Source organism: Clupea harengus, chromosome 15, assembly GCF_900700415.2.
Source record: "Clupea harengus chromosome 15, Ch_v2.0.2, whole genome shotgun sequence".
Taxonomy (NCBI): domain Eukaryota; kingdom Metazoa; phylum Chordata; class Actinopteri; order Clupeiformes; family Clupeidae; genus Clupea; species Clupea harengus.
In genome coordinates, this window is record NC_045166.1 from 1,870,924 (window position 1) to 1,897,367 (window position 26,444).

A 26,444-nucleotide genomic window follows, 5' to 3' on the forward strand; every position below is an offset into this window, starting at 1 on the left:
ATGTACCCACCCCTCTTCTGACAGTGTCACCAAGTAGTACTGAACTAGAAAGCTTGCAGAGCGCCCTTCACCTCAGTGCGCTGCGTGAGTGTCTCATCACGTCGGAAAGAGAGAGAGATGGGGACACCGTGTTCGGAAAAGTGGTGGCCTTCTGCACTTGTTTTCACCTTCTTCTATAGCCAAGCTCTCATCGGAGTGAGAGCATGGGACTTAACGTTGCTTCATACCAACGATGTCCATGCGCGGGTGGAGGAGACAAGCAAAGATTCAGGAAAATGCACGAAGGCTCCATGCTACGGTGGAGTGGCGAGGAGGCTCACCAAAATATCCGAGATTCGCAAAAAAGAGGATAACGTATTGCTGCTGGATGGCGGTGATCAGTTTCAGGGCACTGTTTGGTTCAACTTTTACAAAGGTGCAGAAGCAGCCTATTTCATGAACAAACTCCGATACGATGCAATGGTAAGAAGCAGTCTTAGTCTATAGCCTACTCTTTTAACCTTTATTTCTATCACATCCACCGCTCTAAGAGGAATGTATGTCAAATGTTTTAGCAATGGTTGTACATAGTGCTTCTCCAAAGGGGGATCAATACCGTTTTCATACTTTTTTTTTAATAAGCGCTGTTATGTTAGTGAGATATTGATGCTGTATTAAGATTAAGGTTAAGATTAAGATTAAGATTAAGCCAAATTTTCGAGAGACGACTTCCCATTAGCTTGGTGACACTCGTGCTGCCGGGCGGACATAAGACATTATACAATAGAAGCCAAAATAAAATATTGATAAGTGGACATTAATAAAGTCTACTAACGACCAGAAATGTTAAATTACATAAAATAAAGGCAGCTTTCCTTTTGAAGAGACCTCCTCTATGAAGTCTCAGACGACTCATAATTTAACAAATCTTAAGGCTAACCATCTCCATTCAATTAATGAATCTAAATGATTTGTTGTTCTTTGTTGCTTTGTACATGACTGACTGAATCACAACAGCTATTAGACACCTGTTCCTCATATTAGACAACTGTTACAGATATTAGATAACTGTTTAGTATGGGGAGTTGGAACTGAAACAAAAGTGAACTGATCACACTTGTCTGCTTCCTTGTAAGCCTCTCACCTGGTCTTTGGACCCCACCTACAGTAGTACATTACACACTTGGCATATCCTTACAGATAAAGATCCTAAGCAAACTCTTTGTCACAAGGCAAGCACATGCAGTTGATTGGGCACGCTCATGTATTAAACTTTTAACACAGTAACCTCTTTACTTTCGACTGTAGTGCTGTATAGCAGGTGTGACAGAGTGTAACCGTAGTCTCTGTGGACTGAACTTATAGGATGTGGATGTAAAAGTAGTTGATTTGTAAACCTCAGAAACCTGTGTCATTCGTTCATGTGAGTCTTTGCCCCAGAATCTTGAAGAGTGAGTGGAAGGTTTCCATTATTCTGTGTATGGGGAATGGGTTGATTCCATGGTGTGCAACCCTCAGGTGTACAGAGGCCTGGGATCACGTCAGGAGGTGCTGATCAAAGGGCAGCTGGACATGTCTGGACAGGGGCTATCCATTCCCCCTCAGAGACAATTAAGATGCACAAAAGGGCTTTACATCCAGAGCCTGCAGGGACTCAGTGGCAAGATAAACACACCTGCATTCTTCAAGGAGAGATCTCATTAGTCATAGTAGTTATTAGAGATCTTTTCTGTTTGTTTTGATGGATAGCATAAATAAGCCTTTTATTTACCTCAGCAGTAAGGACTTGAAGAAATAGAAACAGGTGTTAATAGTGGTTTTAGTGCTGGGTTTCTCAGTGATGGTGTGTGCATGTTGATGTGGTGTAAATGTCTCTTTACACTGTGAAAAGGAAGCAGCTAGCCAGATGAATGTGCCAATTTGACCCTTTTAAAAAGTCACCGGCATCTAAACAAATGTAACCTGTTAACATGCCAGGTTTGGGTGACTTGAATGGCAACAGTGGTACCGTCGCAATGAGCCTCTCTAACAAGGCTCTTGTTCTTCCCCCTCTCTTTCTCTCTAGGCTCTAGGGAACCATGAATTTGACAATGGGTGGGAGGGCCTGGTCAAGCCCTTTCTGATGGATGTGAACTGCTCCATCCTGAGTGCCAACATTAAACCACATGGCTCCGCTGCACACAAAATAGAGGGGTACTATTTGCCTTACAAGATATTTGATGTGGGTTCAGAGAAAGTGGCTGTGGTGGGATACACGTCCAGAGAAACACCTGCTTTATCGGTTCCAGGTAAAAACAACAAAGTGTTCAGAAAACACAACTCATAATGCTACTGACATAGCAGTGCAGTCCCTACCAATGAAATGGTTCTTCTACTTGTTAGTAATTAAGAGGATGTAGTTAATTTGCAGCCGTATTAATGAGCTGTTTTCACTTTGAAAGAGGAGAATATATTTAGGATTCATAGTACAGAATAATATGGTAAACATCCACTAAATGGGGAGTTCAAAATGAGGACATGCTGAATGGCAAAAGTCATGAAGTAAATCAAGCCATTTTCTTTAGGGCCCCAGTATAGCTGAACTTTCATTCCCATCAATGCTAGTGCCTTCTCAAAAGCACTTGGAGGTAAAAGAACTTCACTTATCTGTGTCATTTTCACTTCAGGTCCAGACCTGATCTTTGAGGAGGAGATAGCAGCTCTGCAGACACAAGTCAGCAAACTCACAACTTTGGGTGTCAATAAGATCATCGCACTAGGTCACTCGGGTTTTACGGTAGACAAACAAATCGCAGAAAAGGTCAAAGGTGTGGATGTGGTGATTGGAGGACACACCAACACGTTCCTTTACACAGGTAAGCATGTCAGAATGTTCCCTTACAACAGTGGTTCTCAAACTTTTTCTGTCATTCCCAACTTTGAACAAAGGGGCCTTTTCAAGCCCCACCTGTCCCTCATCGCTCCAATAAAATGGTAGGCCAAGCTTTAAATTGTCAAATTTGTTGAAATTTCTAAATCTTAATAAATAACAAATTACATCAGTTTAAAAATAGAGAAAATCAATAACAAATAACATCAGTTCAGAAAGAGAGAAAATAAAAGTGCAATGGTGTCAATCCTTGCCTCAAATGGGCTGAGTTCCAAAAATAAAGAAAAAGGGCCTACTATGCAATTGTGTTATCAATGATAGGCCAAGCTTAAAATCTCCCTTGTTCTTCGCTTTGGATAAAAGCGTCTGCTAAATGACTAAATGTAATGTAATGTAAAATTGTCAAATTTATTGAAATTTTCAATTTTCTTTTAGGTTGATTTTTTTGGTGGATCAGCTGTCTTTTTCGCCACTGGTACTGAATCAAAAACTGGTCCCCCATCTAATGTTAATACAGTGTTGTATAATGGTGCGGCTCCTATAATGTATAATGTATAATAGAGCAACACGTAGGCTACAGGGTGGGTGTGGTAGAGCGAGAGAGAGAGAATGGTGATGCACACGGATAGATCAGATGTGGCGACCGGAGCAGAGGTTTTGTTGCTGTAACGTTGAACTCTGTGCATCCAGTGTGGAGAATAAATCCTCGGGCCAAATCAAGTTGCCATTCATTTGCTCATCAACCGCAGACCAAAGGAAAAGGGAGATAACCCCGGAGTTTAGAATATAGAACACTTCGGCCCTGGAGCAGTAAACAAAAGTATCCCCTGTAATCTCCTACTACGACTAGCAGGAAAGGTTAACAACAGGCTAATTAATACAATACAATACTTAATAGGCTAATTAATAAAATATTTCTTTGAGTGTAGTTGCTTAGTGCGAGAGGGGTGTATGATCGTTATTGTCTATAAAGGAAGGCATTGCAACGGGAAAATCTCCCGTTAATTGCGACCATTAGCGCCCCACCTGTCACGTCTGCCACCTGTCACGTCTGTGGCGCGCCCCACACTTTGAGAAACGCTGCCTTACAAGGATACGGACTTGCCTACACTTGTACCGAGAATCAAATATTCATATGCACAGTGAAACAAACTGTATTCCTATAAACAGGTGTTTCTGGTTGTTCTAAGAGAACCGCATTTTTGAGCCATTGCTGTTAAGGAGTGTTATTAGTAGATAGATAGATAGATAGATGGATACTTTATTAATCCTGAGGGAAATTTAGGTCATCCAGTAGCTTATACACATACACAAATACACATATACACTTATACACCTCACCGACATACATACATAAATCACATATACATACACACACACACACACATACACACACACACACCAATGGATTTCATGCAGAAGTGAGTGTTCAGTGTAATTCACATAGATGTCAATCACACAAGGATTCAAATTGGATGAGAGTAGGAGAGCTTGCCTTAAGGCATCAGAGTTTGTTTATCTGATCCTAAATGACCTGGATCCAGAGTCAACTCAACAGTTTGAATTCAGCCTCTTATGCGTCACGTATCCGCGTCCACTCTGGAGAATTACCACAATGGCAACATGCAACATGCAACATGCAACATGCACTACTCGCTCCAGTGTTTCAACAGACAGTTGCAGTCCCAAAATGTTTTGCTTCAGTTGAACAAGCTGAATTGAAGTCACAGTGCATGTATCAACTACGCTGGCTTGTTATGTTTGGAAACCTTTGCAATATTTCTGGTTTTAGTGGACCTCAAGACAGGAAGTGACATCTTTGGCTGTAACTTCCTTATATTTAGAAACAAGATTACACAACATCAACTGGGTTATAAAGAGCACTGCCCATGAAAGCTAGTACATTGTATCCACTCTATATTCATTTTACAGACTTTTTACAATAGCAATTTGTCTTAAGGACTGATGTAGTAGTGTGTTTTTTCCCTTCACCGTGTTAATTTAAGCCTTAGAGCATTTAAATGTTGCCTGGTCATCACAGTGCTACTCGCAAGATCAAAGCAGCCAGTCAGCTAAACCAGAACTATAACCAGGCTCACATGAACCTCACTCAGCCTCTTAAACTTCTCCATTTCATATTGCGTCTCTTCTTCTCTGTGCACAGGACCAGCGCCTTCCAATGAGGTCCCTGCTGGTCCCTATCCCTACATGGTGAAGTCACAAGATGGCCGGGAGGTGCCTGTGGTCCAGGCGTACGCCTTTGGGAAATACCTTGGCCATCTTACAGTGACTTTTGATGACTCTGGAAATGTCCAGAAGGCAACGGGCAATCCAATATTACTGGACAGCTCCATAGAACAAGGTAAATTCACATATATTTTCTGAAATGTTATTTTAAAAGGCAGAGTGAGCTACAGTATGATATCGGCCCTTTAAATAATAAAGGCTTTTTACTCAGATGGAAAATGTAAGAATTTTACAATTACATCCCTCAACTTTTTTACAACAATTTTTCTAAAACTGTCTTATACTTGTTGCATGCTGACACACTACACACACAACTGGGTTGTGGTTTATGTATGCAAGTGAACAAAATACACTGTGTGTGTGTGTGTGTGTGTGTGTGTGTGTGTGTGTGTGTGTGTGTGTGTGTGTGTGTGTGTGTGTGTGTGTGTGTGTGTGTGTGAGTGAGAGAGTGAGAGTATAATATAATAACCCTTTCACAATCCACTACCATGTTGTGATCACTGTAGACCCTGGGATACTGGCTGACATTGTGGAGTGGAAGAAAAGCCTGGCTAATTACTCTGCTCAGTATGTGGGCAAGACTCTAGTCTATCTCAATGGGACCTCGCAGGAGTGCCGGTTCCGTGAGTGCAACCTGGGCAACCTCATCTGTGACGCCATGGTGTGTACAAAACAGTGCCTTCCCTCAGGTCATTACCAGCACCACTGTCAGGGGTAGAATTCCCAATAAAGACCTCTTGTTGATTTGGCCTGTGGTACTGATCAACTGGAAACTGGCATAATGCCACACGTTTAGAATGGCTACATTGTGAAACCCTGTGAAAGTACCTGAGGCTAACGGTGATGTGTGTAGATAGGCCTTCATTCACTCCCTGGACTGTGTGTAGATAGGCCTTCATTCACTCCCTGTACTGTGTGAGAGGCCTTCACTCACTCCCTGTACTGTGTGTAGATAGGCCTTCATTCACTCCCTGTACTGTGTGAGAGGCCTTCATTCACTCCATTCACTGTGTGCCGCAGGTGGACCATAACATCAAGTATGCAGATGAGCTGCAGTGGAACCACGTGAGCGCCTGCTTGCTGAATGGGGGAGCGGTACGGTCACCCATTGATGAGCGCGCTCGAAATGGTGTGTTTGTGTTTACTTTCTAGTTTTGATATGTGATTATAAAATCACTGTGGTGAGATGTTTGTAGTCCATAGGAATATTTAAAACTAGGGCAGTACAGCAAAATGCTCCTCATTACCTTGCATGAGCATCGGTTATTACACGAATATGGAGGAACATCGAATTGTGAAGAGATTTCTGTATACATAGAATCCGTAGCACCTTTGGTAGAACTCGCCCTGTACTTTCAAAATATATTTGTCTTGACTAACTGAAATGTTTTTTGCAGGTTCTATCACAATGGAGGACCTGATTGCAGTCTTGCCCTTTGGGTCTACATTTGACTTGGTTCAGCTGAAAGGCTCCACCATCAGGAAGGCCTTTGAGCACGGAGTGCGACGCTATGGATCCAGCACAGGGGAATTTCTCCAAGTGTCAGGTACAGCCGTGTGGAAGGAGTCGGTTGCTTGTCAGTCGACCACACATACTTTGTTCTGTCCGACTGCAACACACACACACACACATCCTTTGTGGTATTACAGTTGGTGTTTTCTGTGTTCATACCTCTGCAGGCTTTCAGGTTGAGATCGATCTCTCTAAGTCACCCAACAACCGTGTGAAGTCTATCAACATCCTTTGCACCGGGTGCCGAGTTCCTCGCTACGAGCCACTGGAAGATGACGCTGCTTACAAAGTAGTCATGCCGTCTTACCTCGTGGATGGGGGTGATGGTTATACAATGATCAAAGAGGAGAAGCTGAAACATGACAGTGGTAAGGCTATGGCTAGAACACGAGTCATTCTTCTGAGATAAAACTGTCGATCAGTCAGTTTCTATTCCCTTGGAAAGAAAGAAGCCAGACTGTTTTACTTCATCTTTTTGCAGGCGATTTGGATATCTCCGTGGTGGAACGCTACATCAGCGAGTCAAAGAGAGTTCGCACTGCCGTAGAAGGTCGCATCAAGTTCGTGGGCCCGACAGGTGGAGGACCTAGTCACATGATCTCACTTCTGCTCTTGAGTCTGCTTCTGGTTGTGTCAATGAGCCTTTAGGAGCCGTTGTTTGAATTCAACCTCTTCAAAAGAATGCAAGTTTTCCATCCCATGTTCTTTTGGCACTTTCACAATATAACTACCTGATTCTTCACCTTTTAACTTCCCCATAACATTATCTGTCCTGTCTTAAGATTACAGAAAGCATGCATCTGTCCCATATGAAATTCATCAGCTTTGGCATGGTGTGAACTCTGTGTCCTTCCGTGGTGTGTTTCGCTTGGAACCACATGGTTACTCGTGCGAAGACAACAAAAGCTGTAGTCCCATCAGTTGTTTGTTGGGTATAATTTGGGAGGGCAGCTCAACCACTTGTGTGGAAATATACTGTTAGTTTTTCTATTCAGCGATGTTTGAATAGCATTTTTAACAAAGGACACCAGGACACTTTACAGGTGGACCAGACCAATGATCCCTCCATCTGAAAACAGATGGCCTAGAGGGATTAATCCAGTGAGAATGCACCTGTTTACCAAACTCCTCCAAACACTGTGACCTACATTGGCGTGAGTCACTTGAAACTAGAATTGTATGCATATTACGAGAACAAAAAGCTTGAATCTTGCCCCTTGTTTGTGGGGCACTGTTAGTGAGTGTAGCTTAGCAAAGTTCTGTGTGCAAATGTAATTTGGACTATGCATTTCCATTCAATGTTATTTGAATAGCACTTGTAACAAAAGAAACCAGGATACTTTAGGGGAGAATGAAACTGATCTCTATTGAGCAGAAAGAAGCTAGAAGTTTCACTGCTCTAAGAATGCACCTGTGTACCCAAAAAACCTACCCTTCTGGGAAAAAAAAAGGTTTTTATGGGTTCTTTGAAAAGCTTACTGGCTAACTGAGTTCTACGGGTAGGGTTTTTCACAACTCACATGGATGACTCAAGGGGTCTGAGAGGGTACCAGGTAGAACTTTTAAAGGTTCTTCAAATTACACATAGAACCCTACGTTCTTTAGTCTATTTTGCATTTTTTATTAAAAGGGTGTAAAATAATTTAATCCAGACAGAACAGTTTTGGGGATTTGTGAGTATTTGCAGTTCTTAAAGATTTTGTACATGGCACTTATATTTCTTCCTAACTGAGCCACCTTAGTAGTCCAAACCCCTTTAATGTGCAGAAGCCCTACAGTGTACCTCTCAGGCAGGAATGCCCATCTCACCAGCTGTTTTTTAATTCCCTTATATAGTTATCTTTTACATCAATCTTGAAAAAGCCAAAGAGAGTCCAAGGAACAGTCATTTTTCTCAGAGCCCCTATTATTATGGTATCGGTCAGAATATAAATAGTCTAATATTCTAATTCCATTCTGAAGTGTCATTTTTAGTAGTTTTGGGGGAATGGTGGGCAGAGAGCCTGATATTGCACTGAAGCATCTACATACTATGCGGTTGCTATCTCTGGACAATGCACATACTATTTACAGTTATGTCTCTCAATAGCAGCTTAAATACGTGAACATTTTTGTTTAATTGTGAAAAAAAATTGTCATACATTAGGTTGAAACATTATGGCCGTCAATTTAAAAAAGGAATTTTCTAATGTAAGATTCTCACTAAAGAATAGTGGAGTTAGAATGTTAAAAGATGTCATAGTCTTTTTTTAAAAGAAGAACAAGTCATAATATATGCATTTCAATAGCGCTATTTAATAGCAGAAGGCGTGTTCCAAACACAAGAATAAAATATTCTGAACAGACTGGCTTTATCCATTTTCTATAAGGTTTTTCAGAAGTATCTTTAGAGAAAATGAATACAACAGCAGCAGTAATAAAGTTAGTTTGCATTGTTTTATGAATTTTAAGTTATTGTACATTGTATAGTTGTAAAAGGTGGATAATGTCTAAATATACAAGTATATGTGCAAAAGATATGTTAATTAATATAACTGATATGTAATTGTGATTGTTTTTTAGTATCAAATCTGCATTAAATATACAGAAATGATTTCCCTGTGTCAAAAATAGATGCAATAAAGTGGCTATGCTTTACAGTTTTGTTTTTCATCTGATAAAAACTTAATAGGTCTTTGCAAAAGAGAGAACTGCAGGCAGAACCCTTGTAGTGAAGGATTAGCTCAGGGACCATTGCTTCTCTTTCGAACCATGCCGTTCTAGTGGAAAATATGCTAACTACGGTACACTGAAATCCATAAAAAAATGCAGGTCAACAGTTCATATGAAGGCAGCCACGGATACGTTTTTTCCAGTTAAACATAGAGATTTCCAAGTGACCTAATTGTAAAGATGTCTTTTTGAGTACTGTCTTCTAACCACAGAGGCACTCTTCAGCTCTGGATTGCAGCAGTTTGAAACAGGAGTCAGACAACTCCAAAACCCTTACCCTAGACACAGAGATGTGTATAAGGTTAGCTTTAGCCTTTCAGGTTCTGCAACCGAAATTAAAAATGGTTTGTAGATGTTCCACCATGGATGAGACATTGTGTACTGAACAGAAACGCTTCTCTGGGCCTAAATAAACGAAAGCAGTAGTGCGAGATAGCTCCGACAGCTAACATAACATTTAGATTTGGGGAAGTTGGGAAGATATGTCTGCATCTGTCAAAACATATTGCTATTGAACACTGCCATTAGACCTGGATGGTGTACCTTTTTCCCTATTATATACAAGAGTTTATTTATTTACCATGATGATTACATTTGAATTATTTAAATGACTGAATCTGCTTAATGGACAATGTCATAAGGTCATGGTATGAAGTAACAATGGCTCCAGTATCGAAGCAGTCTAACATTTCTTACTAGAAAACTGTTCCACAGTAGCTAGTTTGGCCATACTACTGATGAAAACATGACCCTAACATGACCCTCTCGTGCCACCCTTTCCTGTCTGCATGGCTTCCTCTGAAAGACCGCCGCTTTCTAGCACAGCCAGGATTCAGAGACAATAGAGCTCGCGTTTCACTGGTCAACACTGGACGTGCTACTGGGAGGCAGTTCTCTTTTCCACACCCTTCAAGCGGCATCAAACTAACTGCATCTCAACTCCGATTCGACCACTTAGTTTGGTGTGTCCGGTTTCCTGTTCTGCTTGAAAGTGAAAACTGTACAGTGTACATTCATTTATTAGGTGCTAGTTTTTTAAACTGCCATTTAAACTGCCATTTTAACTCTGTTAACCGTTTCTTTCCCCTCACATAGAATATGATGGACAGACTCAACTCCAACTATAAACAGGCCATCAGCACCTCTGATTGCTACCGTTCTCAAATCAGTGACGGCACACACAATCAACAATGTGGACAGTACACGTCAGTTTAATAAATATATTCTCTTTATTCGTATTGATATTATTTTTGTACACTGGAATGCTTTGAAGCTTGCATGGTCCTTTTTTTAGTGTGTGCCTTTCTCCACGGCGCCCTTATGTGCTGTGCCTTAGATCTTTGGACTGGTGTTTGGGGTCTCCTTTTGTGCCTGTGGGGGAGATGGCACTTGTGATTAATGATGTAAACACAATACTCAAGGGTCACTAGGAAACCCCAATAAATTCTGCTTTGTTAACCTTTGCCTCTCTCTTACTGGACAGATGTTTAAATCACATTTGCTGTTGATGGTATCACTAAATACTGTGCGTGCTGTTGCCTAGAAGTGATGTTTTGAAACATCCTGTTTGTGCAAGCAAAACTAGTAAGTCACAGTATAGTCACAATTTCAATGGCTTCCAGTAATCAGGATTTCCAACCTGAGTTGCATAACAAGACAGGGTGCTTTTCGCTCTTCTCATAGAATAGGCCACGACTGACCTTGAATGCCAGCCTCATGAATGAAACTCACTGTTCACCATTTGCTTACTGATACCCATCTCTCCATCCCTCCCACAATGACGGCAAGTTAAATGGCAGCCTTGCAGCTTGGTTTGGATTTATGTTTGTTTGGGAACGGGAATTTACCTTCCTCAGCTCCGGGAACATCTCTTGCACGGCGATATCCAGCAGGGCGTAGGTCATCTGGGAAAGTCACACACAGGAGACAGGTGGAAAGACAAATAAGATGGGGAAACGTGCTGCTTTTCCGCTAGCTCAAGGGCAACAAAATAAATAAATAACCAGAAATAAAGAACCATCTCATTCCCAGTGCCCTCACCTGCTTGTTGAGGAGGGGCTGCTGCAGCATCTCGAACAGGAGACAGACGCCGTCATACCGGGCTTCCTCACCCATGACCTTGACCACTGCATCTAGGAGCACACAGGGAAGACCCATCAGGCCAAGGCCAATCATCCCACTGTCACAACATAGCTTTGGGGATTCGATTTCAAAGCAGTAATGGCAGTTAAGAAAATACTTTATGAGTAGTACAAAAAAACTGAAATGTGCATGTTAATTAGCATTTCTATATTTCTATATGGCTCATAGTCCTAATAATAACAGCATCATGGCCATTTTTTGGTATGGATCGTTCTCTACCTTCCAAACCCTAGGATATCTGTACATTTCACATATACAAAAGGGTCACACCAGACAAGTCACATTAATCCTATTATTCTGAATTGCACTCACACTACAAAACTGAAGTAGTCATTATTTATTTCACAGTACTATTCCCAGTGAAGGCTGAGGCATTGTATCAAGCTAGCTTTAAGGTGAGGGTCAGAATACAGTAAACAAAGACTCTTCCAATAAGGCCATGAGTATGATATACCTGCTGATTGTATTATTCATTTAACACTGTGTAGTCAACACCAACACACTAGCATTGCTAGTTAAATACAGACAGAACTATGTGGCTTGTATATGTTTGTATTTAACTAGGGTGACCAGATGTCCTCTTCTTGAGACCTAAAAAATGCGTCCGGCAGGGATTCCAAAATCGTATGGGTTTTTGCCTGGTCGGATATTTGTGTTGCTTTTCTCTGGGTCTTTCACAAACCACTGTTTTTGAGAAGTAGCTGCCGGTTAGTGTCGCTATGGAAACACACCCGTGATCAAAGATGAATTATATTACAGTTAAAAGAGTACCTTATGCTATATATTCCCTCGAAATGGCAAACCTATCTCTGTCATGGTTTTTATTATTTTGGGGAAAGGAAATAGTCAGTAGCAATCTATAACACAGTTATAAGCTTATCCTACATCAACTGTGGAAACTATTCAAAAAAATATTCAGTTAAATGAATAATTTCTTATTTTCTTTGGTATCGTCATATACAGATATGCAATAATGATTGCTAGGAATTTATATATCTTGTTGTCCAGTGTCAAGTCTCTATTTGATCATGTGACGAGACGATACGATATAGCTAGTTTATGCGCAAAATCTGAACGTCAAGACCGACAGGCTGACTGAGCACAGCCAGAGGCAAAGCACACATGCAAGCCGAACGATGCCTTTCAAACATAACAGTTGTGATGCATGATATGCTTTTTCAATGGACAGGATAGCCAGCCCATTCAGCCTCTCCTGCTCCATGCGGCCCTCACATAGGTCTTAATGAGTTTCAATTTGGAAAAGGATCACCCGGCTGTTGCCACGGTCACAGATGTCAGAAACAATAGCAGGGCAGTGCACACCTCACCGAAGGTGGATGTTACGGAGTGATAATCCACAATAAGCATCTTGGCAAATTGGGAGACTGAGGACTGCTGAGCAATCTGCTCTAAAACAGGCCCTGAATGATAGGAGTTGTGCAAGAAACGTTATTGCTAGGTCCCTGTTGTAGTGGTCAGACTGACGTTTTGCCCTGTCATATAGCTCATCATCAGCTACGAGCTGATGACCACTACAACAGGGACATAGCAATAACGTCTCCTGCACAGCTGCTATCATTCAAGCTGCCGTACCCCTATTTAACAGGTTGTTATAATTTCGGAGTCAGGTCGCCGGCGAGCGCCTGTTTGATTGTGTATGTGTTTTTCAGATGTGGGTAAAGCTGCTGTGTTTGCCTTTCATCAGTGTTTTGAAAGAACCTTTCAGCACTTTGATCGTATGTTTACGTTAGTGTGTCAGAGTGCTATCCATGTTTCTGATAGCTTTCTGTTTGACCTGTCTACTTCCCCAATACAATAGCCAAAGTAACTAATTCGACCATAAAATCCAACACATTGTTGGTAATATATATTGTTAGATAAATTAATATTAAGACGTTAATATTAATGAGACAGAGACCAGCGATCAGAATTTGTTGTTGCTTTATCTTTTGCAAAAGGGGAGAGATGACACAAACAAGATCATGCACATGACTCCAAAGTGCAGCTGGGCGCAGCCAGTTTTATACAAGTGCTCACATAAGCTTATATGGGCATGTTCATATTCTGTACATTCTGCTCGGAGTGGTGTCCCTTCTGCAAATGTCTGTGCGTGCAAGATATTGTTGTAGCGAAAACAACCTCTTCAAATATCAGAGTTGATAGTTAAATGAGAGTCAGAAGACCGAATGCGACGAACTAAAGTTTTTTTTTAATCTTGCAGACATTTCATTCAATCAGAGTGGTGGTCCATGGTAGCCTGGATACCAGACCGAACTTAGCCCCGCCCACACCTTTTTTGGTTGGGAAGTTCGGTCTGGCATTACTCCATTGAGGAGAAATTATCTGCGGTACAGACATTGCCGTACCAATTAAATTGTCAAGGCGGGCTTTATACGATGATGGACAGATGATCAACCGTAACGTAATCAACCACGTCACCAAAGAGCTTTTGGGGTGAATTCTTTTTCAACAAACATGGCTGCCGTTGGAGAGCTGAAATGTGGTGATTCGAGTCTGTTTTAGAAGACATTGACAGCACATTCATTTTGAAAGAGGAACAGAGAAACGCGATCAAGGCATTTGTCGATCGAAAAGATGTTTTTGCCGTCCTTCCTACGGGATCCGGTAAAAGTTTAATGTATCAGCTGGCCCCATGGTCTACGTTATGGTCATACTACGTTGCTCTGATTGGTTCTGGATGTATCCAATTGAGCGAAGAGGCATTTTTTTTCCTGGTTCGGTTGAAACACGCCCCATAATCACAGCCCATTGGAGCGGTATCAGACTCATATTCTGACTAGAATTATGAGTATGACATCGTCAGGCTAGGTCCATGGAGCAGCTCTGTCAAAAACCTTGTAAACTAACTTTTTAAAGGGCATATTTCATCATTAAGCCTAAAATGTATCCAAATTGAACCAATTGAACACCTACAACTTATCCAAGTTGAACCAATCAGAATATTCTCTCAAACCTATACATTTTATCCACGCTCAGCCAATCAAAATATTCTCGCTCACTTGTTGTGGAGAAACATTTTAGGACAATGGTGACTCGTGACAGCAGGTTGGTGTCCTTGAGCCTATCTACAACTTTTTGGGAGGCTTTGCCTGTCCTTGACTTGTCTGCATCTCTCATCCCAAGACCCCTCCATGACTGCTTGGCTGTCTCCATCGGCCTGCACCTGTAGGCCTGTTTTTTGAAAACAAGTATCATCCCTGGGAACAGGCCTTTTGGCTTGACCTCACAAGACCTCTGCATGCGGGCCATTCTGACTGACCTAACAAGACACTAGTCTCTGCGCACGGGCCTAATGACACTTGTTGTTGTAAAACTGCTTAATGTTCACCACACCACTGTATTATAACCATGATTCTCAACAATATCGATTTGCAGAAGTGGTTTCAACCGCAACTGGCCTTTAGCTCAGATAGCTCAGATCACAGTGTTTACAGAAACATCATTCTCCCACTAAAGTGTAGAATAGCTAGCTATGACCTACAGTCACTATAATGAATGTATGATAATTATGGCTGGAGTTGCAGTGGTTTTGAGGTAGTTAAGTAACCATGGGTTATAGTCTTGCAATAAAACATAGCATTGCAATAATACATGGTAACATTCATAATGGTCAAACTGCAGTATTAGCTGACCACCACTGTGGGTGTGATTGTGAAAAAAAGTTGTGAAAACAAGCTTAAGCCAAAATGCTGAAGACAGACAATAGTGTAAGACTGTGTTTGTGTATGCGTGTGTGCCTTCAAGAGAAATGGAGAGCGAGATCTTTTATCACACTTTGGCACTGACCTGGGATGTAATTCATCATCTCCTCAAACGCCTGTTTGGCTCTCTTCTGCTTGTCCTCTGTGGAGCGGACTTCATTGCTCTCACAGAACACAGCATCTGTTTAGACATCAGAGGTTGTTGTTGTTAGTCACTGACGTAAGCCACCACCCTTTTCCCTTCACTAATCCTCAGTGCCACAGTGGGGGAGGTCAGCTCCAGACACCAGCCCTCTAATATAGTCCAAACCACACAGCGCAGTGCCCAGGGATGGGCCAGAAACAGTCCTTTAATAAACAGTCCTTTAATAAACACTTCTATCCTCATGGGAGTGGTGTCTTCCAGGAGGACAAAGCCACACAAACCCTGATATCTCTCTCACACACACACACACACACACACACACACACACACACACACACACACACACACACACACGTCAACATACTTTGAACATTATGTTAGATAGCCCAGAGCATAATATCACTAATACATATACGTCGTGTGTCTCAGCACAATGACACCATTTATTACAATCTTCTAACTAAGATAGCGATACTTTTGACAGGAGTGTCACAGAGTTTCTACTCTTTTTTCCTCTCTATAGTACACTGTGGCTGATCTGCCCCTGTGCTGTGCACGTCCAGCCTGCCTTGTGAGAAGCCGTGCATCACTGGACTCACACTTACAGACACAGGAGGTGGGAGTGCTAACAGGGCTATGGGTGCTAGCTGTGGGTGCTAGCGTCTGCCGCTAGCGCATCTCTTGAGGACCTGGGGAGGGAGTGAGTGAGGTTTACTCGCTGCACAGCAGCTATTCACCCTTAACAATGTGTCAACTTGGCCAGAGCACTATCACTGTTATTTAACAGGACGCAGACATCAGGACAATGGACACTGCAGACGTTGAAAGTAGTATGCACAAACTGGATTGAACGCTATAAAACTGTAGTGCGTCACTGGTACAATAAAGATCACTGGAAATGAATCATTACATTTTATGGATATGCTGTTGCTGGGCACACTACATAACATACTAAATGTGAAAACATACAAAACTGATGGGCAAAACTTTCACACAATCTGAAGATCAACCATCTTTGTTGAGCCTCAGATTATTTCAATGCAATTCACTGACCATTCCAGCTACCAAGACAAATACTCTCACAGCCAAAGCTTTAAAAAACAATCCTTCACTGTTTGAAACCTTGAACAACTACCAAGTTTTATTCCAACCTCATTCCACTGTGGTGCTGAAAAAGTAACCGACCACTATTTTAAGGACATCCAGCCCCTCCCACCGTAGGAACAGAGCCCTGTGGTCAACAAGAGGGAATCAACATGGCCCATAGTTTCCATAGCAGCATGTAGCCACAAACGTGACAACTTTATTGGGTTTAATCGTCAAACCCCACTATTAACAATCAGACGCAATCAGTTTGTTCTTATCTGGTTCCTGGAATCGACATCACACCCACAATATCTGGCACTAGCCCACTTCTAGTTCCTGAGAATATAAAACTCCTATTAAAACACAGCTTCTGTCAACAAGACATGCCTTGCCTAAATGACTGGTGAGCCTAAACTACTAATGCTTTCCTTTAGAAAATTCCAACCTCTTTTTTCTGTTCCCATTCCTGAAATGCAAGCTAGTGGGAGGCCTGGGTAGACCAGATTGGGACACCTAAACATTTAAAAACTCACTCTCAAACCTACAAACAACAGCAGACAGAGACAAATGTACCGGACTGGCCTTTCCACACACACCGAGCTACTGCAGGCATCGAGTGAAAACAGTACACACATCCACACACACATCTCTAAGCAGCATGATGACAAACACACAGACACACACATCTCTAAGCAGCATGATGACAAACACACACACACACACACACACAGACACACACACCTCTGAGCAGTGTGATGAGCGAGACTAGACGCTGCTCCTGCAGTATGTGGTCCAGTCTGAACTGCAGATAGTGGTCCATGTACGCCTCCAGGGTCCTCTTGAACAAGATGCGTCCGCCAGACATCACATGATGCAGCCAGTCTGGCATGTGGAAAACAACTCTGCCTGCGAAGGAGTGGGGATATGGAAAAACACTTGAGAGGCCCTACGCCAGTGCTGAACTTGGATAATATACACAGACCGCTCTATAACTGTGTGTGTGTGTGTGTGTGTGTGTGTGTGTGTGTGTGTGTGTGTGTGTGTGTGTGTGTGTGTGTGTGTGCGAGAGAGAGCGAGTGTGTGTGTGTGTGTGTGTGTGTGTGTGTGTGTCTATAACTCAGGCTGGAGCAGCCACGCCTCATTCCTCAGATAAGCTGCTCATGTGGATGGGGAACACACTTTCAGTCTATTCCAGAGTACATCAATGATTAGAACACACACAAATACGTCTAGATGGCCTTACGAGTAATAGTGTACATTTAGTCAGTTCTTAGCTAACTTTCCAGGGTCTGCTACACATTTTACTGAGTGAAGTACTGTTACAATTCAACATGACATTGGTTGGTGGGTAATAGCAGACTTCACACAAAGTTAAAAAAGAAAAAGCCTCATTTTTTTTTCATCTGGCTTACCCATAAACATCATGCAGTCGTACACTCCGTCCACTGACATTACTTCCATGAAGTAGTTCTGGTTGTGTTTCTTTTCTGCAGTTTCTGAGAGGTTTGCGTTGTTTCTGAACACACCGTTAGAAAGCTAAAACAGACAAAAACATTGTTTGTTTTTTAGTGGCAGTTCACAAGGGGAGGACGCCATTTGCACTTTCCCTTCCTTCATTCCTTCCTCATTTTGGTTCTGAGGCTAATAAAAGGAGACTCTACTAAGATGGGGAATAGTTCACAATAACTGACTCTGCAGTCCTTGTATGGAGTGTGCAGCCTTTAAAAAGGGCTCTATTTCACCTGACCTGAAGACCATGAAGACCATGAAGTTCATTCTGCGAATTTATAACATCATTTACTAAAGATATGAACAATTACATGACAATCTCATTAACACATCCTCCATCTAGCCTTTTTAACCACATCTATGAATTGTATAAATCAACAGTGTTTTTCGAGTGAAGAGCTAACAAAGTAGTACTGTATGTTGGCTCACTCTATTCACAGGATATCTGTTGGAATGAAACGACTATCATGTGTGGAAGTAAGATGGCTTCTCTTCCTCTCCTTATCCTTCCTCTAATGCTATCTCCTCTAACTAGTACTTAACTCGCACTTACAGTAGTTACATTCCTGCACTTTATTTCTTATGTAAAATAGTATTCATTGTTACATTAGGTCTCTATTGCTCGTGGCTTGATTGTTCTCTCTTTCGTACGTTGCTTTGGATAAAAGCGTCTGCTAAATGACTAAATGTAATGTATTGGCTTACTGAACATCTGAAACCTCTTCAGCAGACTTTGGTTTCCACATGATAGAGGTGTGGTCAGACACATCTGCATACCATAATAATGGCGGACCGGTGGTTAGAGTGTTAGCTAAGAACAGCTGCCCATAGTTACGCTGTCTGAGATTACAGACTACAGTTACAGGCACAGACCTGTAAACAACTGTGTCAAGCGCATACACATACGCACCTAGTCGTCTGCACTTACACAATCTGCTCAGATGTAGTTCTTCATCTCTTCTCTTCATCTCTTCCCAGAACCCCCGCAAGCCATAAATCTTACGGTGGGTGGGACCCCTGGAATCCCAGGCCCAACACAGACTTCCAGTCTGAGGGGGAGTAAGAGTGTGCGAGTGGTGTGTGTGTGTGATGACGTGTGTGTGTTCACCTTCTTGTTGTTTTCCTCCGTGGGGCTCAGGATGGTGAGCTCCGGCTTGCTGGGTTTGGGTTTGGGAGACTCGCATGAGTTGAAGAAGGACTGGATGAAGGGCTCCAGGTTCTGACCTTTCTGTTGAGGACAACACAGGAAACAAACAAACAAACAAACAAACAAACAAACAGGGAGTTACTAGCGTTGCAGTGTCTAAAGACTGTGACTTTTTGGATGCCTCAGAAGAGGCTGCTTCATATAATATTATGGCATGCGCCTATAATCCTTTTCCAATTTTAATCTCTACCCAACGCATAGTTAAAAACAAAGGCCATAGATACAATAGTAACAATAAAAACCCAGCGAATCTTCTATCTTTATCTCGGCATATTCCTCCTTCGTGTCAGCCACACTATCCAGAAAACATTACAATGGCAATGCTAAATATTAGGTCCCTATCAGGCAAAACATTTCTCATTAACGATCTTATATGTGAACGTAAATTAGACTGTATGTTTTTAACTGAAATCTGGCTAAACATAAATGGGTCTGCAGCTCTTATTGAAGCGTCCCCTCACAATTATAGCTCTTTTCAGTCCATTAGAACTGGTAAAAAAAGGGGGCGGGACAGCCACCATAACCACGGATGCCCTGTGCTGCAGGAGCATCTCCTTCGATGATTTTGCCTCGTTTGAATATCATGCCATAGTTCTAAAGTGCCAACCTCCTGTTCGGACAGTAACTGTGTATAGGCCACCCAAGCAATGTCCCACTTTTCTAACAGACTTTTCAGAACTACTCTCCATTATCCACACAAACTACAATAAGATTATTATCACTGGTGATTTTAACATACATGTGGATAATGGGAACGACTCAAAGGTTAAAATTAAGGACAGCACTTGACTCTGTAGCACCATTGACAAAAAAAAAGGTTTTAGCCAAACAAAAAGCTCCATGGAGGAATGAGGAAATGATTCAACTTAAGAGATCTTGCAGAAGGTCTGAGCGTACATGGATAAAGACCAAGCTACGGGTCCATCTTCAGGATAATCTTCAGGATTATCTTTCAGTCTTTAATAAAGCAATAAGAAATGCTAGGAAGGATCATTTCTCTAATTTGATATCTATAAATTCTAACAATTCTAGGGTGCTCTTTTCAACAATCGACAGCCTTATAAATCCTGCACCCAAAGTAGATGATAGTCTCTTTTCCACCTCCAAATGTGAGGGATTTGCAGCATGCTTCAGAGATAAGATAACGAACATTAGGATAAATATTGCTCAGGAAATTCCAAATGTCTTGTTTTTTGATACTGCTTACAGGTATTTTCCCATCAGAACTTAAAACTGCCCTGGTGAGACCCCTCCTGAAGAAAAGCAATTTAGACTCTTCAGTTCTAAACAATTTTACACCCATCTCCAAACCTTCCCTTTCTAAGCAAAATCCTGGAAAAAACTGTCTTGCCTTTGACACTGTCGATCATGATATCCTTATTGATAGACTTGAAAATTGGGTTGGCCTCGCTGGTCCAGTCCTAAACTGTTTTAGTACCTATCTAACTGGCCGGGAATACTTTGTCGCCCTCGGCGACCACAGCTCAAAAAACATTTGTATGACCTGTGGGGTCCCTCAAGGATCCATTTTAGGGCCCTTACTTTTCAGTCTATACATGTTACCCCTTGGTAGTGTCATAAGGAGGCAAAACATCAACTATCATAGCTATGCAGATGACAACAAGCTCTATATTTCTGTAACACCCAACAACTACAGCTATATTGATTGTTTGGTAAATTGCATTTCTGATATAAATGTATGGATGTCACCAAACTTTCTCCAGCTCAACCAAGATAAAACAGAGGTATTAGTCATTGCTGAAAAAACCTGAAAGAGAGAAACTATCTGCACATTTAAAAACACTAGCACTTAACACCAAGCACCAGGCCAGAAACCTAGGTGTCATATTTGACTCAAATCTCAATTTTAAAACCCATATCAAAAATATAATTAAAACATCTTTTTATCACTTAAGAAACATTGCTAAGGTGCAACCGTTTCTCTCTCAGGCTGACACTGATGCACGCATTTATCACGAGCAGGCTAGACTACTGTAACTCGCTTTTGTCTGGTCTACCAAAAAAAGCCATTAGTCAACTACAAACAATGCAGAATGCAGCAGTGCGAGTCCTCACTAAAACAAGACGGAGAACGCACATCACACCAGTATTAAAATCACTGCACTGGTTACCTGTTAGTTTCAGAATAGATTTCAAGATTCTCTTACTAGTCTATAAATCACTCCATAGTCATGCACCTGAATATATAACAGACATGCTCTCAAGGTACACACCCAGTAGATCCCTGAGGTCCTCTGGCACTGAACTCCTAACAGTTCCAAAAGCCAGGACAAAGAGACATGGGAAAGCAGCTTTTAGTTTCTATGCCCCCAGCCTTTGGAATACTCTGCCAGACAACCTAAGAATGGCTTATTTGGCACTATTTATTTTCCTTGAGGCGCATTGTGTTACCTCCTGGTATGAAATGCGGCGTACAAATAAAGTTTGATTTGATTTGATTTGATCAATGGTTCTCTGTGGAAAAGGGTTTACTGAAGTAGAGCGAATGAGTATGGAGTGGAAAATAATCACTTAAAATGGCAGAGTACAAATCAACAACTTTAGAAATTCTCACGCAGGACAACACAAGAAACTACACTAACTGCCACGGTTTAAATGTGTAGCGTACATTAGATCACACGCTGCAGCTCTGACGGCCACTTCAGTTTGTGAGTGTGCTTAAAGTATTGACTGAAGTCAGACCTGCGCAAAGTAACGTACCTCTTTAATTAGTTTTCCTGGAACAGACTTGAAGATTTTTCCTGAAAAAAAAAAGTTGAACATGAATTCAATTCAAGTCAATTAAATTGTATTCATATAGCGCCAAAAAAATAAAATAATCTCAAGGCGCTTTACAGAACCCATGGCCTGACCCTCCTAAGAGCAAGCACAATGGCGACAGGGGAAAGGAAAAATGTCGGTTAGTCGGGAAGAAACTTTGAGCAGAACCATGGCAAATAAGGGGGGGGGGCTAAGAAGATAGAAGAAGATAGAAAAAGAAGGGTGGTGGGGGAAGGGAAGTGGAAATAAATCAGGAGCAGGCAGCTGGCATGCATGTGGTAAATGAGGTACATAGCATAGGCGTATCAAGATGAGCATGCTAACATGCATGTGGTAAATGAGGTACATAGCATAGGCGTATCAAGATGAGCATGCTAACCTGCATGTGGTAAATGAGGTACATAGCATACGCGTATCAAGATGAGCATGCTAACATGCATGTGGTAAATGAGGTACATAGCATACGCGTATCAAGATGAGCATGCTAACATGCATGTGGTAAATGAGGTACATAGCATACGCGTATCAAGATGAGCATGCTAACATGCATGTGGTAAATGAGGTACATAGCATACGCGTATCAAGATGAGCATGCTAACATGCATGTGGTAAATGAGGTACATAGCATACGCGTATCAAGATGAGCATGCTAACATGCATGTGGTAAATGAGGTACATAGCATACGCGTATCAAGATGAGCATGCTAACATGCATGTGGTAAATGAGGTACATAGCATACGCGTATCAAGATGAGCATGCTAACATGCATGTGGTAAATGAGGTACATAGCATACGCGTATCAAGATGAGCATGCTAACATGCATGTGGTAAATGAGGTACATAGCATACGCGTATCAAGATGAGCATGCTAACATGCATGTGGTAAATGAGGTACATAGCATACGCGTATCAAGATGAGCATGCTAACCTGCATGTGGTAAATGAGGTACATAGCATACGCGTATCAAGATGAGCATGCTAACCTGCATGTGATAAATGAGGTACATAGCATACATGTTTTCTGTTTTTGGTCTACATCAACTGTTTTCCTGTACTGCAGTATAATGTGGATCTACTATAGAACAGTAAGTCTAAGAGCTGAAAAGGAGAGAAGTTGTGCAATGTCAAGACCAAAAATCTAAGAATAAAGACGACAACATACTACATGTGGCAATCGCCTCATTGCGCAAAGGTCTGTTTCAGTGTGCCCCTGTTGAAAGGCACTCTATGTAACTCTGGGTAATACAGTCTTACTTCAGAATTACAGAAAAACATTTATAATTCTCCATTACACGGCACTGTCACAACACAATAATGTGTGTACACAAAAAGAGACAGTGATGACACCCTTAACCCGGCCAATACATGAAGAGTGTTTTGCTACATGAGCCTGTGATTCATACCAAGATTGACATCCGGGAGCATCTTGTCCAGAAACTGTGACTCCACACTATATGGTGACAGGAAGTCTGCGATCAGCTGACTGTTACTCAGCTCTGGATGCTGAAGAATTTTCTGTGATTGCACAGAGAAGTACAGAACACAAACGGAGAGATAAATGTTTCAGAATCCCAATATAGGACAAAATACATTCAACCAAATAAAAGGTCTATACATTGGTAACTTATTGTCCATTCTGCTGTGAGTAAAAATTAGAAAAAAATAGCTAAATTAGCATGTCCCATACACAGAGTTCAGACATCCAAAATCATTTAATACGAAACCTTTTAAACTAAACCATGATGGTTGTTTAGGGATTATTAAGCCTCAATGGTCTCAAAGTGTGACCAACCAAAATGATTTCATCTCCTATGTATTGGACAGACATTTCTTTTGTTTCCTGATTACAACCTTTGCTTTGGGAAGAAACACGCACCTGGAGATAGTCCTCAAATTCTCCCCTCTTAGATACTAAGAGCTCAAAGTTCTTTGGTCCGATAATCCTTTTAGAAGGGAGCTGAGTATCTGGAAAGGATCCTGGAAAAGAAATTATACAAATGAAGGATAGAAATTCCAGCTCTTAAATCGCTTAATTACTGTAACAAAAGCTAACTGTTTGGACAAGATAAACTTGGTGAAATAGTGAAAGTTTGATAGAAATACATACCATGGAACTCTGTGAGTTTGGACTCAAGGACATAGAATTCAAGATATCTTCTGTAAACTAACCAGGTTTCCTTCTCATGTCCCACTGAATTGAATTATGGAGGAAAGCAGAAACATTTTAACACATTTGTTCTCAATGCAATGAAAGCCAGCAACAGATCAATTTCACTATCGTAACGGTGTTAATTATCGGACGGCGTGTGTTATCGGCAAACGTTCACGTTGTCCATTATTAAACTGAAGTTATAGAGTGTTAATCCATTATTAAACTTAGCATTTTGATTGTTTAACAGAATGGCCAATATTTGACACTGTCCGATAACTGACATAGCTACGGTAGTCACCTAAAAGTTGACAATGACTCATGCATCCTGTCCCTCAGTACATCAATGGGAAGACCCTTCTCCGTCCAACGCTTACCTTCCTTTCGGTCATTGCGTTCCACGTCGATGCAGAAAACTGGGATCTTCTCCCTCTTGGCCTCATCCTCGAAGAAGTCCACATAGGGGATGGTGATGGCCCAGGCGGAGAGGTTGCGCTGGGTCCCGGGTGTGCTCACCAACTCTGCTGAGGAGTCATCCTCCATCACCACTGTGGCCTCCTCCACCTGAGAGATGAACACATATGCCATGTGACAATCAAATATACTACTATGTTTATGAAGTTAATATATATTATTCTAAATATAGCCTACCAGGGTCTCTAAGATCTGTCACTTCTTTGCACTCCTTTAAAACATCCCTTTATAATTACTTACAAGCAAATTGTTGCTGTAAATGTTTTGCTCATGTGTGACTGGACTTTTCTTTTCTTTCTTTTTTTATTTATGAGTAAATACTGTACGTGTGTGTGGGTGAAGGTATGTGTATATATGTGTGCATATATATGTATGTATGTATGTATGTATATGTGTATGTATGTATATGTGTATATATGCCTCTCAATAATGCGATATGTACTCAATAGGGAGTCGGTGGGGTGGGTGAGGTCTGGGAGAGGGGGAACTTGAGCGAGTTTGAATGTGCATGTATTTGTCTTTGTCTTGTGTCTTGAGGACCCCCTCGAAAACGAGATGCTGCAGCTCAAGGGGTTATCCTCCAAACAATACATTTCAAATTCAATATATAAGGTGTTACGAAAATGCTGAAATAAGCTGAAAAGAGTGAGTGAAAGATGGGAACAGTGGGCTGTGAGTATTACAGATATCATCCTACTATTCAAACTAGTGTCAGAGTCAAGGTTAGCGTATTAGCTCACTGAACTTGCTGAGTATACGCATGACCACTGCTGAACTAGTGGCTAAGGGTGGGTCAGAACAGCAGACTACAAGCCCTCCTCTCTGGCGGACTCCTGAGTACCGGCAGAATCATGAACTCTTGCCCCTTTGCACTTCAGTCAACCCTAAACAGATGAACACACACACCCAAAACCAGTCCTGGGAAACAGTCTGGTGTGCCTGGTGCAGCACAGTACGAAGCTGTGAGAAGGAAACACCCACTCAATGGTGAGTAATCCTTCAATTTTTTTTATTTCAAGCAGAACAGATTAAAGGTCGACAGAAACCCCAGGTGTTTTTTCTACTACTCGCTGAAGTGACAGTTGTCACTCCACAAAGAAAAGAAAGGAAAGTTTGCAAACAGGTTTTGAAAGGATCACTGACTTAAACTGATTTGTTATACCCTTTTGTAATGAGTTTATTAAGAAAGCTCGACAGAATGAACAGGAATTGTCCCATAAGGAGAATTCATTGTGACAACATTTGTGAGATTCTTTGGTGCATTTCTACGCCAGCATTGGAACCATTTCCACTTGCAGCTTTTGATTTTTGTACACTCCATATCAAAGCTACGCTGGGGTTCAAATCACCACTGCGCCTTCCAACTGAACCATACAGTCTTGGTCACTGACAGCCATTTCAACTAAGAAAAAGCCTGTAGGACTAATAATGTTGGGATTAAGCATCTTGTGCGTCCATCAGACAATAGAGAGCATTTGGGTTGTTTGTCACCAGATAAGTAAATGAGTCAGACTGCTTAACAGATATTCACACTGTCCATAATTCAGCCGGATCCATTACAATGAACTAAGGGAGGAGCAGGCATTGAAGACTACAGTAAGTTTAATAATGAACTAAGGGAGGAGCATGCATTGAAGACTAAAGTAAGTTTAATAATGTAAGTTGGGTCGCACCTGGTCGTCGCCACCTTCGATCATAGCATAGTTAGGAGGCAGGGCCCCCTCTAAGGTGGTGCTTCGGAAGACTCCTTTGATTTTGCTGCCGATGCGGCTGATCCCGAATGACTCCCCGCGTTTGGAGGTGTTCCTGAACAGACACAGACGAGACACAGACACGTGCGCACAGACGAGACACAGACACGTGCACACAGACGAGACACAGACACGTGCGCACAGACGAGACACAGAC

General features: G+C 41.7%; 2 protein-coding genes across 5 annotated transcripts in view; one reads left to right on the forward strand and one right to left on the reverse strand.

Moving 5' to 3' along the window:
* nt5e (5'-nucleotidase, ecto (CD73)) lies at positions 1-10,778 on the forward strand. 3 transcript variants are annotated; one of them, XM_031581057.2, is made up of 10 exons: positions 1-462; positions 2,045-2,267; positions 2,646-2,834; positions 5,013-5,210; positions 5,602-5,756; positions 6,116-6,224; positions 6,493-6,642; positions 6,776-6,976; positions 7,090-7,291; positions 10,416-10,778. In XM_031581057.2, exons 1-9 carry the CDS (start codon positions 118-120, stop codon positions 7,254-7,256), a joined length of 1,737 nt encoding a protein of 578 aa, XP_031436917.1. In that variant the 5' UTR covers positions 1-117; the 3' UTR covers positions 7,257-7,291; positions 10,416-10,778. The 3 variants fall into 3 exon arrangements, with proteins under 3 accessions (XP_031436917.1, XP_012679397.2, XP_012679396.2); XM_012823943.3 differs by having other exon boundaries at positions 7,090-7,185; XM_012823942.3 differs by lacking the exon at positions 10,416-10,778 and having other exon boundaries at positions 7,090-9,245.
* LOC105897080 (sorting nexin-14-like) overlaps positions 10,531-26,444 on the reverse strand; it is a 25,002-nt gene continuing 9,088 nt past the window's right edge. For both annotated transcript variants that reach the window (XM_031581056.2, XM_012823940.3), the window contains 13 exons: positions 26,210-26,342; positions 24,440-24,626; positions 24,021-24,104; positions 23,790-23,890; positions 23,317-23,428; positions 21,853-21,893; positions 19,033-19,152; positions 17,828-17,951; positions 17,157-17,321; positions 15,270-15,365; positions 11,361-11,452; positions 11,168-11,224; positions 10,531-10,691 (listed from right to left, as the gene is read on the reverse strand). In XM_031581056.2, coding sequence (XP_031436916.1) covers positions 10,653-10,691; positions 11,168-11,224; positions 11,361-11,452; positions 15,270-15,365; positions 17,157-17,321; positions 17,828-17,951; positions 19,033-19,152; positions 21,853-21,893; positions 23,317-23,428; positions 23,790-23,890; positions 24,021-24,104; positions 24,440-24,626; positions 26,210-26,342 — 1,351 coding nt within the window. In that variant the 3' untranslated portion in view covers positions 10,531-10,652. The remainder of the gene's footprint in view (positions 10,692-11,167; positions 11,225-11,360; positions 11,453-15,269; positions 15,366-17,156; positions 17,322-17,827; positions 17,952-19,032; positions 19,153-21,852; positions 21,894-23,316; positions 23,429-23,789; positions 23,891-24,020; positions 24,105-24,439; positions 24,627-26,209; positions 26,343-26,444) is intronic.

Bases quoted from the DNA above. Each gene is read 5' to 3' on its own strand.
- nt5e (XM_031581057.2), top strand. From the start codon at position 118: ATGGGGACACCGTGTTCGGAAAAGTGGTGGCCTTCTGCACTTGTTTTC. The intron at 463-2,044 runs GTAAGAAGCAGT...CTTTCTCTCTAG, and splicing joins AACTCCGATACGATGCAATG to GCTCTAGGGAACCATGAATT. The intron at 2,268-2,645 runs GTAAAAACAACA...TTTTCACTTCAG, and splicing joins ACCTGCTTTATCGGTTCCAG to GTCCAGACCTGATCTTTGAG.